This window comes from Centruroides vittatus, unplaced genomic scaffold (genome assembly GCF_030686945.1).
Source record: "Centruroides vittatus isolate TY-2023 unplaced genomic scaffold, ASM3068694v2 contig_391, whole genome shotgun sequence".
In the NCBI taxonomy this organism is placed as follows: Eukaryota; Metazoa; Arthropoda; class Arachnida; order Scorpiones; family Buthidae; genus Centruroides; species Centruroides vittatus.
The window spans coordinates 1,265,958-1,280,723 of record NW_027122207.1 but is presented as its reverse complement, the minus strand read 5'-3'; the positions used below and the strand labels follow the sequence as shown (position 1 = coordinate 1,280,723).

The 14,766-nt window shown below is 27.6% G+C and overlaps 1 protein-coding gene across 1 annotated transcript; it reads left to right on the top strand.

Annotated features, from left to right (window-relative positions):
* Positions 1-340: 340 nt before the first annotated feature.
* LOC136975936 (pancreatic triacylglycerol lipase-like) lies at positions 341-14,766 on the top strand. Its single transcript, XM_067271105.1, has 10 exons — positions 341-525; positions 7,298-7,530; positions 7,605-7,754; positions 7,968-8,082; positions 8,180-8,281; positions 9,437-9,544; positions 9,636-9,887; positions 9,960-10,086; positions 12,524-12,691; positions 14,651-14,766. The coding sequence occupies exons 1-10, from the start codon at positions 492-494 to the stop codon at positions 14,742-14,744; spliced, it is 1,383 nt and encodes a 460-aa protein (XP_067127206.1). The 5' UTR covers positions 341-491; the 3' UTR covers positions 14,745-14,766.

Sequence of the window (14,766 nt, the reverse complement as noted above, 5' to 3'; positions counted from 1 at the left end):
ATTAATAGATTCTATTAGGAACAGAATCATAAAATTGGTAGAACTATCCTAATTTTTTACTCTTATTTTTAGTCTATATTCATATCCATATCTTATGAAAGTAAGAGTGTTTTATACATGTCAAGAGGAAACAATATTAATTTTGTGAGTCCTGTAATATCACTGAATTGTTCGAATTATTATTTTTAAAAATAAATTAATTCTGCGGTGACGTTTTCTAGAGAGAAGAACTCGTTATTTACGCTGTTGTTGCACATTTATTTTATCCGGTAACGTCGCGCTAGAATAACTAGGAGCCAATCGTCTTTTAAAAAGAACACATTTAAACACGTGGGAATAACTGTGGGAAATTTTTAGTTCAAGAATATTAATAAAGGATATTATGTTATAAATATTATTTAATACTAAATTAGCAGGACAGCAGTCAAGAGAATAATTTTAGTGCAACATCCGTCTCGTCTTCAGTCAGCCTTTTCAATTTTGTTTAGAACATGATTATCGTTTTAATTTTATTTTTCTTTTCAGGTAAGAAAATAACTTTAAATTTTTTTTATAATTTATGTTTACATAATAATTTTTTATATTAATATCATTATCATTAAACGGATATTAGAATTTTAAATGAAGCTAAACATCTCTGTTGTCATATTGATAAAACAGTTAAATAGTTATGCAATTATTATTATTATTTTATTACTACAATTATTTAAATTAAGTGTATTTTAAATTATTGTTAAATATATTTTTCCAGTAGTAAACCTATTAATTAAATCATGTTTATTATTTTTTTATTATTGAACTAAATAATAATTTTTAAATTAAAAATATACTGTATATTAAATTTGAAATAAAATTAATGTTAACAAATCAATTATATATTTTCGCTAACAAAATTTATCACATATTTTTATCATTAATATAGTTAATAAGTTATTTTTGGCCGCAAGCCTATTTGTCTAAACTGTGTCAGATATTGATAAAAAAAAGAAGAAATGGTAAATAGATAAACATAAAGACAGGACATAAAAATAAAACGATTTTGATAACGATACTATGATAAATTAAAAATAGAGAAACTAAAAGAGGATAAAGTTACAAGAAAAATTTGTTTTAAAAGAAGAATAAATAGTTTATTTGTGATTTAATTTTTAGACTATACTTTTCAAAATCGATTTTTATTTAGAAAGTTTAAAAATCGTGTAAATTTTTAAGATAAAATTTTAAAAAATAAATTAAATTCTTATCTCGTTCTTTTTAAAAAAATCATTCATTAAATATTTTAAATTCCATTAGCAATTTTTTTTATAATAGACATTATTTGAAGTTGTCTTCTGATAAATATCTCTTATCTATTAAAATTTTATTTTGGCAATATATCTTAATATTTTACAGTGTTTTTTGTCTCAGTTACTTGCGATTTAGGAGAAGAAAATTAATAATTATTTTAAAAATACAACAAAATCTAACTCATTAAATAAAAATTATAATAAATCATTTGTATGGATTTATACATGCTATATATAATAGTAGAATATAGAGATATAAATAAATAAATGTTTTACTATTCTCATTATGTATTAATTATAAACAAGTATAATACAGTAGCATAAGATTATAAATCGAATAGCTTAAATTTAAATAAAATTATTTAAAAGATTAGCCTGTAATTAAAGATTAAAAAATTGCTTATTTTGCGATATTAATTCTAAAAAATGTATTTTATTATTGAATACGTCAATGAAAGATTGATAACGAGTAAGAAAATGTTGTTATTAGTGACTAAAGTTTAGAATTTGTAAAATAATTTTCAGTCAAGAATTTATTATCTGTTACTAATACTTTTTCCCTTTTTAAAATATAATCGTTTCCTTATTGTACCAGACAAGAGATATTAATCATAATTTACGAGTAAAAATTGCGCTTAATGTTGGTTCGTAGTATTTTTCACACTCCACTTCACTAATCAGCCTAGAAATTCGTCGCGTAAATTTATCATAGCTTAAATAGTAAATAAATGTTATATATGTGTGTGTGTGTGTGTGTGTGTGTTTAATAAAAAAGACTAACTAAAGATCGAGGGCACAGACTAACAACTGAAAACTTACAAAAAATGCTAGTTTACCATGAGTATTTTGTAGATCAAAATTGTGAATAAAAAACTGGTTAAAATGCTGGTTTAAATCATAAAGGTTAATTAAATAAGGGGTTTTTATCGTAAATTTTTTGTATTATTATTAGCAGACATATATATTTTTACATATTAACATGTTTGCATGCATATTTTGGGTTTAAAAAATTGCATAAAAATTTGATGTTTATTTATAATTAATACTAAAATTAATTTTTACATTAAAACACACTTAAATAATGTTCATTATAATAAAAATTATTAATATTTACTCTTAAACTAAATTGTAAACGAAACGTAAAATTTAAAATGTTTACAAATACAGTAAGATCTCGTTTTACTCGTTTCACGTTTGAGTAAAAGAAGTGGCAGCATAACTTACTAAAGAGAACAGCGAAGAGAGAAAGAATTCCAGGAAATGGTACCACTCAGGACTCTCTCCGCAAAGACACTTAAAGAAGCTTTAATACAGATACAAAATTATAGATACAAAAGATACAAAAAGCATTTTTTACAGCTCTTTGGATAGAAAAGCTGTAACAAATGCTTTCAAACCATATTATAATACCTTGGAGGAGAGAAGTAAAAAACCCCAACAGACGCCCTTACTGCAGTTATTACTTGTTAGCCAGAAAAACTTCAAACCCTGAATGACACAACCAAGTCCATCTCATTAAGGCTTCTTCGTTATGCCACTGTTTTCAAATATATATTATATATATATATATATATTTAATTTATAACTTGCGTCTTGTTTTATTTTAAATACCGTATTCTAATCTCATTTTAATATAGGCCTACTGTTCTACAATTTTGCTTCAATTTACAAACGATTCACTTTATAAACATTGGGTTGGGAACCTAACCACTTCATAAAACGATACCTTACTTGCTTATATATATATATATGAGATTTGAAAGAACGAAAGACGTAAAGAACAAAATAGTGTCCACTTTCATACCACAACTGTCCTATTCTACTTCTGTCTCCGTACTGTTTTTTCCGGTCTCTCCTCTCCTAAACTCACACAGTTTGTTTCTCTTATCCTCGGATCGGTTAGACCCCTCTTTAGGACCTTCGCCCCTACATATATATATATATATACTAGCTGACCCGGCCACGCGTTGTTGTGGCTCAAAATGTATCTATTATAAATGTATAACACTTCCCCCGTGGAGGAAATTTCAAAAAATTCCTTCTTAGTGTACATTCTCTTGACGTACCCTATTAAAACGCAATCAAAAACACATCTAAAATAGTATAATAAAAGCCGAGTTCTTCACAGTAAGCCTTAATCCCGTCACTTTTCCCGCTGGGGAATATCGAAAAATCCCTTTTTAGTGTATATTCTGTTTACGTAACCTATTAAAGCGCAATTAAAAACGCAAAAAACCGCATGTAAAATAGTATAATAGAAGCCGAGTTCTTCACGGTAAGCCTTAATCCCGTCCATCTCCCCCCACTGGGGGGAATTTCGACATGTATATTATATAAAAACACGTGCGTATTCGAATGCAACGTTGTGTCAAAATTTCAAAGGAATCGGTAGGAACAAACGAACGTTATATTTTATTTATATAGATAGATAGAAAATGATCTGCTTCAGTCCATTCTCACAGAAAAGCATAATGCCTCACAGAAAAGCAAACTTAGGTCGTCGGAAGTTAGCGCCATCTGTTGGATATAAAAGCCTTAATCCATATATAAATATATTTTTGAAAGAGGGGAAATGGTGTAGGGGTATGAAAAATAGATAGTAGCCGATTCTCAGACCTACTGAATATGCATATAAAATTTGGTAAAAATCGGTAAAGCCGTTTCGGAGGAGTAAGGTAACTAACATTGTGACACGAGAATTTTATATATAAGATATATATATATATTTATTTATTTATTTATTAAAATTCTATATTAATTCTACATTAAACGAATAAAATTATTTACGTATATATAAACAGAAGGTTGAATATGCATAAATATTATAGTGTACGGTTTTCCCGTCTATAATGAAACATGTATGACTACAAAAACCTTGATAATGCATGCTAAATGAAAAATGGCTTTATTGTTATTGAGAAATTAAAAAAAAAGAAAGAAAAGAAAGTCTTCATCGAAATACAACTCGGAATTTCCTAATGACTATTCTGCAATAGATAGAATTCGAGATAAGTTATATTATGCAAGGTGAAATATTTATTGTTATACAATATAATTACAACTTGGTGTGTTTAATATCGATTTTTTTTCTTGTAATATTTATAAATAAATATATATTCATGAATATATATTTATTTAAAATATTTTAAAAAATCAAACATAATTAGAAAACATCAAACGTATTATTTATTCTAAAAATTAATAAAATTTAAAATATCCAATGAAGCCGGAAATTTAAACTTAGAATTTTTTTTAAAAAGAAGAGGAAAAAATACTCAATCTGTTCCGACTTTAGAAGTTGATTAGCACATTCAAATAACACTTATAGCCCATAAGAAATTATTCTTATTTTCATTATACAACTTTATACAACATTTTAATAAAAGTATTTTCATTTTGTAGTAATCTTTTGTAAGAATTTTTTTTTTTTGTAAAATACTGATTGCTATCATAATACTCTGGATTTTCTACATGAATTCAAACGAAATAAATTTAGAAGTAAAATATTAAAACAGAAGCTAAATTATGGCTATAAAAATTAAGCAAATTTAAAATATATTGGATTATATGACTTCTGATAATAGTAAGGTATTAGGTTATTTGCATTTGTACATTATGTAGTAACGTGGTTTGAAGCAGGACCGTCGGGAGCTTGTATAGGTAGGGCCCGGAGGAACAGCCGGCCGTCTTTTGTCTTTAGAGGTCTCTTTAATCATTATTTATTATTATATGAAACAAGTGAAATACGTAAAATGTTTCTTTACTAATAAAAAGTAGTCTTAATGTTTTGTTTTAGTAAAAATAACAATGATTTTTAGGGGAGGGACCACTACCGACCCCCTAACTTTTCTCTGGGCCCAGGCAAAATTCCCAGCTCCCTCTCTCAATAACCCCCTAGTTTGAAGTCACGAATTTATTTTAAAAACTAAAATGACTTTAATATGGTACAAATTTTCCTACAGTTTTATTAGTCATTGCCTCACTCAAGTGTGAACAAGATTAAAAAAAAAAATATATATTATGCAGACATCTTTGGTTATTTGAACATAAAATGACGTGTTAGTTTGATTAAATGTGACTAAACAATTTGAATTAATTTCAATTTCTTTTCCGGAATAAAATCTATTGAATAAATCATGTCTTCCAGTTATCAATTTTATTTTATAGTGTAATACCAAAACGCATCTATAGCCAGCTTATGTAGTAGTCTTATAGCTGATCATAAATGCTTTTGGTTTCCCCTCTATTTGTACGACTCTTGTTTTAAAATAAAAGAACTTTTACATAAATTATATAATATGGCGATATTCAATTACAAACAAGAATTACTGTACTTAAAATAATGCTTGTTTGTAATATCTATTTTGGTTCTGAATTTTTTGTGTACTTACCACTCTTCATTTGCTCTCATAATGTATTTATATATTAAAAATATAAATTAAAAGCTTCTTGAATAATTTATAAAGCTTTTTGTACTTACAATTTACAACAAACTTTACGATCATAAACTATTTTCCAAAAAAATACATAGAAAAGAAAAAAAACCGATTTCTGTATTTAATCTAATTTGCTTTTACTACGTAATACATGATGCTAATTAGAATAGTCCGATCAAATTTACATAAACTTAAAAATAAAAGTCACATACAAATATAATTTTTGAAGTTTGGAAGATGTAATAAATTGCAATTTTTAAGAGATTAAAAGAAAGTTTTATATTAAAAGAACTGCTTTCCAGCAATCGTTAAATATAAATTTCTGACAATATGAGTCTACTTCATGTTCTAAAATCTTAAGATAGTTCAATATAATAGTTGTGTTGTACTGTACAATGTTCTTGAAAAATCGAGTTTATTATGTTTTGAGCCATATATATTACGTTCTTTTTAGTCTAGTAATTAATTAACGCTTTGTTTTTTACAAATTAACTTTCGGATTATTTACGTGTATAAGGAATACTATAAATTATATTTGTTTTGGGCTATACTAGACTTATTTCTTTTTTTGAATATCCGGTTGTAATATAAAGTCCTGTAACTCACAACACTGTCATACTAGATATCGATATACAGACTGTCTCACTAACATGAAAAGTTTTCTTAAAAAAATGATAATAATTTCTAATTTTATTAATGATAATAAATACTTTATAATCTACAGATAGATGACAATACTTCACATTATAAATATAAATTTATATTTTGTTCAAAATAATCTACGATTGGAGTTTTATTAAGAGGGTCAGACGTAGTTGTATTAAAAGCTCATTTGACTATAAGAAAAAAAAATATTATTTCAAATTTGAATATTTTTGCTAACGAGTGTTATAAAATGAAACAAAAAATAATTAAATTGAATAAATTTTTAAAAATATTTTTCTTAATCAATTTATTCTAACTTGAAAATAAATTAAATTAAAATAAATTAAGTCATTTATATTTTTCTAATGTTCAATTATCAATTTCGTTAGTTTAAAAGTGTATTTTTATGGTAATTTTGCGTTTTATAACTTTCTGTCATTTCTCAAAAAAATGGCCAAAGAAAGTGGCATTGTTCATAAAATATTGTTTTTTAAGCAATATCGATCTTGTATTAAAATTATAATTTATTTGTAAATGAGATGTTTTCCTTTAAATTTTTATTTTTATTTTTTTATGAATTGATCATTCAAGTGAAGTAATGATCTATTTTTAATTGAATTGAATAACTGAAAGTTGATTGAATATCAAAGTGCTGAAGGCCATTGCTATTATTCTTCATAAAATCAAAATGTTTTGTTAAAAGTCGATTTTTATTCGTTACAAATTAAATTAAAAGTTTTGAAATAATTAATTCAAGTTACCACAATGACGTTGTAACAGCTTTATATGTCTGTAAACAAACTAATTTTAAAATATTTAGCCTGAATGAGAACTATATTCTGCTTTTTATAATAATAAAAAATATTTAAACATTTTTAATGAATAAATTTAATTAAAAATAATTTTCTTAATTTAGTTTTAACTTTTTAGCAACAGAAGGACAATTTCGTTGTGACATATTCATAGAAGAATTACTATTTACCGTCGCAGAAACGATTGATGCTTCTTACGTACAGATGAGACTTTATACTAGAAAAAATGTAAACTCTTACCAAATTTTGAATGATTCCGAGAGCATAGTACAATCAAATTTTAATCCTGATTTACCGACGATAATCTTTAGTGATGGATGGAGGTCATCGCCGGACAGTGAAGCTTGTCACGTAAATAAATATTCTTTTATAATTTCGAGTAGGAAAAATTAGAAGAAAAATTAATTTATAAACATTTTTAATAGATGATTAAAAATATTTATTTGATGACAATGGATTGCAATTTATTTATCGTTGACTGGGAAGTTGGATCGAAAAGGTTTTATATACCCCAATCGATACAGCATTCTTATGCAGCTGCTAAACAGGTTACTCAATTCCTCTTCACGTTACAGGTAAATTAATTTATTTATGATAATTATCTGTTTGATTTGTCTAAAAAAAAGCCATAGTTTGTGGAATAAGAATTTTACTTCCAAATTGGATAAAGTAACGTGTATTTAAATTACTGTCGCATGAATGTGTTAGACTTTAAAGGATTAATAAATTTGAATGATGATGATAAAGTGTGAAATAAATTACAAAATAAACTTTTTAATACCTTTTAGAACGTAACGGGAATCGATTTTTCATCCATACATATGATTGGAATGAGTCTTGGAGCTCATTTAGTTGGTTTTGTTGGGAAAGGGATTGGTAACGATACTATTGGAAGAATCACAGGTATAAAATTTCATAGTAATATTAACTTCAAAATTTCAAACATTTTATTCTTTTTTAAATTTTAAAAGTTTCTTTTATTAATTAAAAATAAATTTAGGTCTTGATCCCGCCGGTCCTTGTTTCATTGGTTTTCGAAACGAACACAAATTACATTATACTGATGCAAAATTTGTTGATGTAATACTAGGAAATATTGGAGGTTATTTATTTTTATTTTATAATAAAATTTAATGATAAATCTATTATTTGAGTCAAAATACTTACTTTATAATTTAATTAAAATTCCCATGAAAAATAACTGTTAAGCTTGAATAGTTTATGTAATAAATTGCGTAGGAAATTTATTAAATTTACAGAAAAATAACAGCTTAAGCCAATTTATGATATATGAATATAATACAATATAATAAATTATTAATGTAATGTTATCTTAAATATTTTAATTATTAATTGATTATCTTAATTAATTAATCATCTTAAATATTAATACTATTTTAATCAACTAATTATTTTTGAAAATGAAGTAAAAAACTAGAAAAATGCAAGATAAATTTAAATGTAAATATAAGTTTTATTTGTTAAAATATGGATCATACTATAAACTTTCAGTCAAAAAGCACAATAAAATTTTGTTGTAAAAGTAAACGTCAAAATATTTACAATCGAATCTGTAGAAAAAAACTGAATAATATAAGAAAATAACGATTTATAAAGATTTACTCATACATTTATATAAAAGGTTTTCAAATAATCAATCAATTAAAATACCAATCTGCATAAATATAAGAGTATTAGAATAATTTTCGGTGAGATGAAGTCAATAAAAATATTTAAATACGAAGAGCAAACTTATCCTGTCATCAAAAAGAAAGATCTGTGAAAAGTATTAGTAAACCCATGACTATCGACTTAAAAAGGATAAAAGAATTTACTATTTGTTCCATAAAAATCTTTTTATCTTCATGCAGCTCTTAAATACTGTATCAGAAATAAATCTTTCGACAAATCATAATTTTCATCTGATGGATATACATATATCGAATTTTCCAATAATAAATAATAGTTAGCATTAATAAAGATAATTAAAATTAGGTTGTGACGTAAAAGGAATTATTTATAGTCTATATAAATACTAAAAGTAATCTAAATCTTTTTAAATAGAGTGTAATCTAATAACTAAGAGATTGATTTATTTCAAACTTTGCAGATGTATTATTTGAAAAAATAGGCAAACTTATATTTATTCCAATTTAATTTATTAGTTAAATTCTTAATTTTTATTATTAATTATTTTCTACAGTAGTTTACATCAGTATTTAAAATCCTCGTTATAATTAAAAATTTTATTTTTAAGGTTTTGGAATTGACGCAGCAATTGGAGATGTAAATTTTCGTCCAAATGATCAAAGAATACAACCAGGATGTACGGACAAACTTTTAAGAAATGGAGATATATTATCATGTTAGTCGAATATAAATTTTCTAAATTTGTAATTAAATCAGAAAATAATAATAAATTATTCAATTAATCTGTGCATTTTTTATTTGTAAAGTGTTTCTCGATAGATGTAGCCACGCCCGAGCTTTTCTGCTTTACTTTAACTCTATGCTTTATCCATCTTGTCTTCCTGTTGGATATTCCTGTTCCGATTATAAAAGCTTTGTAGAAGGGAAATGTCACCAATGTGGACCCGATGGTTTCAAATGCGCCATAATGGGCTACAAAGCATCGAAATCGAACTGGTCCAGACGTAACAGTCCGGCCGTATTTTATCTCAATACTACTTCAAACTTTAACTTTTGTTGTAAGTATAGAATCTTTTTAAAAAATATTAATCAAAAATAGCGTAAAATAATTTTTATAAACAACATTTCAGTATTTCATTATCATGTTGAAATTGAATTTCAAAATATTTCAAATTTATCGAGCCATAAAAATCATGGAAGGTTGCTTTTGAATATAATTGGTTCTAAACTTGAACATCTCTTCGTACTTAGTCAAAGGTAAATATTTCTTTTACATAAAACTAAATATAATTTCAATCAATTTATAAATAAGTGTATTACATGCATGCAATGAATTAAATTTTGTTCTTAAATAACCACGTAACAGAATTATGGGTAAAGTTAGTGCTATACAGGAAAACTTAACTTAATACTGTATATAAATAAATAAAAACAAAAGTAAATTATTTAGAACATTGTATTTTTTGTTTATTGTTAAATATTAATATAGAATTAAAACCTTTCTAAATATAAAATTATTGCATTTCTTTGATTGATTCCCTTAATTCAAATAAACCCCTCAAAATAGAAATAAACCACGGATTGAAAAGCACAGGAAACATGTTGAAGTGCTGCTAAGTTTAGGACAATGTAGTTTAATGTAAGAGGTAAAAAGTTTAACTAAATTTCTACCTCTTAACATGAAGTCGAACGGCACTTTCTATTCTAAGGTTCACGGGAACATTTTTGGATAAACGTTATGGATCAATCGGGATTAGCGATCGAAGAACCCAACAGATAAAAATTCGTGTCTCAAGGACGCGAGATTCCTTTTTAATGTTCCTGTCGCCACACAAAGTTTGTGCTACAAGGTTCTTTTTCCACGAAAAGCTTCTTCTATTCTTTGATCCTCTCGTTCGCTTTTTTCGAAGATCAATTCTTCGCAATTACTTGCGCAAATTTCTCGCACCCAACTCCGAACGAAAATTTCGTACGGAGGTTCCATTTGTGTCTCTCTTTCTCGGGACTTTCCAATCGAACTGTCGTCTGCAGCAACATTCACTCGTTCTTTAGGAATACTTCTCCTTCTGGTCAAATCCCGCCGTTCTGGAATTACCTTCGCCGATCAGTGGCGTAGCTAGGATTCTCCGGGCCCGGTGCGGAACCAGATTTGTGTGCCCCCGAAAAAAATTTTCGGGTCTTTTTTCGTGATTTTGGGGGCCCCCACGGACCTATCGTTTTCCAGAGGCCCGGTGCGGACCGCACCTACCGCACCTCCCTAGCTACGCCACTGCCGCCGATATTGGATTACTGCAATATTGGACTTCACATAGGCTATATAAAGAAAAGAAAGTGAAAAAAAAATACAAGCAAAAGCATTTATTCCGAATTTCAGATGTTTTTTTTTTAACTTTATTTTTAAAGATATTACTGTATTTGGTACATACAGGTATATTTATGTTAAAATGCGTAGCATAAGCCCATATTAATCTTACAACATTTTCATGTCATTCTATAATTCTTTTATTCTTTATTTATTTATTTTTGACTGAAATATTTAGTGAAAAAGTGAACAAAGTTGATTTGGAGTAATGGATTAGCACAAGTTCGGATTAGCGAGCTGCACTTTATACGTTTTTACTTCGTCATATATTTCGAAAAATAATCGGTGGTAATGCAAATAACAAAAACCCCTCAGGATGTTTTTAGACGACTGCATAAATCTATATGATGCCAGACCTTTCTTGGATTTGATGTACCGGTATATATTTATGAAACTATCAGATTTACATGCATTTTATTGACAGATTTCACGGCTACAACAAAAATTGCAAACTCCAGAATATATTCATTTTTATAAAGTTTTATCTTTACCCAAGTGACCGGATATGTCGGGCCCCGTCCCTCACCATCCGGCCGCCCCATCGTGGGCTTGGCCGGAGCCATAATGGGCTTGCTAAAAAAAGGCCCTCTTGGTACCCACAGGACGAAGATTAAAAAGAAAACCAAGTGACCGCTTGGTGATTTGAAATTAATAATTGTGAGGATTTTAAATAAAGTTGTAAAATCCTAATTAAATTGATTTAAGAAAAATTTCAAAAGGGATTTGAAAGCATACGGAATTTTAATAAAAAAAATTTACAGAATTGATTGAAGCGTTGATTTCTATTAAAACGTATCAAGTTTGTCCACTGGCGTGTTATCCTATGGGCAAAAAGGAAAAGGCCCCTTGCTAATGAAGGCCCATCCTGAAACTCTCACTAACAGGGGGCCTCAAATCAATCTTTTTATAAGAAAATATTTCTTCCAAAAAAATTCCCTGAAAATAAATGTCTGAAGATAACATTAAGTTAATATTCTTCGTAAGCTGTCCGCTAGAATCGCTGCACAATTAAGTTTCTGCGCTAACAAAACACTTGTACAGAAATGTTAATTAATTAACTAGTCGTCCAGATAAATAAACAATAATTTAAGATAAATAAGTAATATTAGTAGTGGACAATCATATATTGTTAAAGGCAAAATATTTAGAAATTTCAAATTAATTTAGTTAATTTTTTTGGCACGTCAAATTATCTAATTCTTTGTCAAAGCAAAAATCAAAAATAAAACAGTTTCGTCATATTGATGCGTAAGAATGTTAGATTATTAAATGGTATGTAGTTAATCATATTAAATATTTTAAAAAATATATTTTGAGTTTATGATGTTACAGATCGGAAATTTTTGAACACGGAAGAAACTATCAGTACTTAGTTACTACGTCAGAAGATATTGGAGAAATTGTAGAAGGAAAGTTTCTTTGGTTTAAAACAGTTCACAAAAGCAATAACCAACTATTTATAAACTGCATTAAAATCGTGTATATGAATACTATTGAAAGGTCAGTATATAAATTCCGAATAATAATCTGAATTCTCTATAAATAAATCTATTTTCCTAAACATACCAAAAGTATTAAATATTAATATAAATGTTAATAAATGTAAAATTTCCAGAGTTATGAAAAACTCAAATTGCAAAACTTCATATAAGCTATTATACATTTTGGCATGTTATCTGTACAGTCAATATCTAACTGTTAGAATGCGTTAACGAAATTTCCAATGCTGATATTAACAAAAAACTCGTAGATATATTTTTCGAATTCAATCACATCAATGATTAGAATCTACCAAATTTCAAAATGAATTTTATTTACAATTCTTATCTCGTAATATAAAATAAATCACTAACAATTTACCTTAGCATCAAGTTACTTCTTGACGTGCAAAACGAAAACTATACTTATAGGTATTAAAGATTTATATTTTCGCTTTATTCGTTCTAAAATACGTTACATTTATAGTATTTTTAGGAAAATAAAATAATAGATATGCCATAAATATTACGGATTGTTTGAGACACCGATGCTAATTTTCCACATGCATCGCGTTCTTCGAATTAATTTCCATGAAAATTACTAATACAGTAAAACCTGTCTGGAACAAAACGCGACGATACCGAATAAAATTTCCGTTTTGACATGTTTCACTTAATAGAGAGTTATGTTTTTATTAATGCTGAAAAAAGAGAAAAAATTTTAAATGTTGCGACTTTACAACTCACTTTGAGAAGCAGCAACTCTTAATACGTGTTTTGTGTTTCAAAGACGTGTTGAAGACGTGCTTACCAATGGTCGAGTGGAAAACTACTGAATACGTGTCGTGGATTAGAACTTAACGAAGATGCTGCCCCGTGAAATTTTTCGAATTTTCTTTGCGTATCACCTATATTTTCAACAAAAAACAGTTTCCCGTAGAAAATCCTCCCGTTGCGGATCACCTTATTCCAAGTTTTCAACCTATTTTTAATAATGGCACCCAAAGTTAGTAATTTTTTCTTGCGCTCTTCCTATTTCTTTATCAGTGCAAAGTTACACTTTGCATGCATTTATTGATAGACATAAGAAGTGTTACGGTGCTGCTCATCATCTTAGTGTGTCGCGGAATCCCGGTTGAAAACAACTGCTGTATCCCATCATCCAATTTATGTTGAAGACACCGAAACGAGTATGTGATGCACAGATGCAAATTTCTGCATATAAACCCAATACCCTCGGAATGTGTTTTAATTATGATTTTAAAATTTAAACCCGTACAAATACCTGAAAGGATAAAATCACTGAACACTGGTACTGTGGTCGGTCGTAAATCCGCGCCTCGTCAACGGGCTGCCCCTGTCGAGTTTGTCTGGTTTTCTTTGCATTATTAACACTTACGGTCAGTTTCCTTTAAAAAGGCCTCTGGCAGATCGTTCTCGTAATACATTGCCCTAAACCAAATAACAAATGTAGGCGTTTTGTCAACATATAGAGACTGTTTTCTAATATATCAGCATAGGTTGACTGATCAAATACAAGTTATAGTCGACATCTAGGCAGTTCAACTCTGTAAGAATGGTTATTTTGAAGGGATGAAAACGATATACAGGTATCTACTTGACACTTTAATAGTTCGTAAAAACTCGGTGGAACTTAAAAAACTCATAAAAACTGTACCGATTTTTAAAAATATAATAAACATCTCTTATATGAAACGTTACATTTAATAGCAAATTCCTAAAATGTATCATTGGTATTTGTCAAGTAATCACCCCCATTAATTTACATATAAACTCTCGCTTTCATTGATAAATCATTAAACTTAATAATTTCAATTAATTCGCATTTGAATGTAATCAAATTATTATTGCAATTGTCATCAAATGTAAATCTGTTTTTAATCATAGTTCTGTAATCATTATTCTAATACCGATACATTGTATTTTATTTTTATTATTAAGCCATCATTTTGATTTTTAGGCAGAGAAGATATCCTGTTTTACTGAAGAATAATGTGGAAGAAACTATTTATTCCGGAAACTGGACGCCACTGAAAATAGTTAGTGATTGCTAATCATTATGAAGTAAATGAATTT

Coding starts and splice junctions, on each gene's coding strand:
- LOC136975936 (XM_067271105.1), top strand. CDS start 492: ATGATTATCGTTTTAATTTTATTTTTCTTTTCAG. Junction 526..7,297: donor AATTTTATTTTTCTTTTCAG/GTAAGAAAATAA, acceptor TTAACTTTTTAG/CAACAGAAGGACAATTTCGT. Junction 7,531..7,604: donor CGGACAGTGAAGCTTGTCAC/GTAAATAAATAT, acceptor CATTTTTAATAG/ATGATTAAAAATATTTATTT.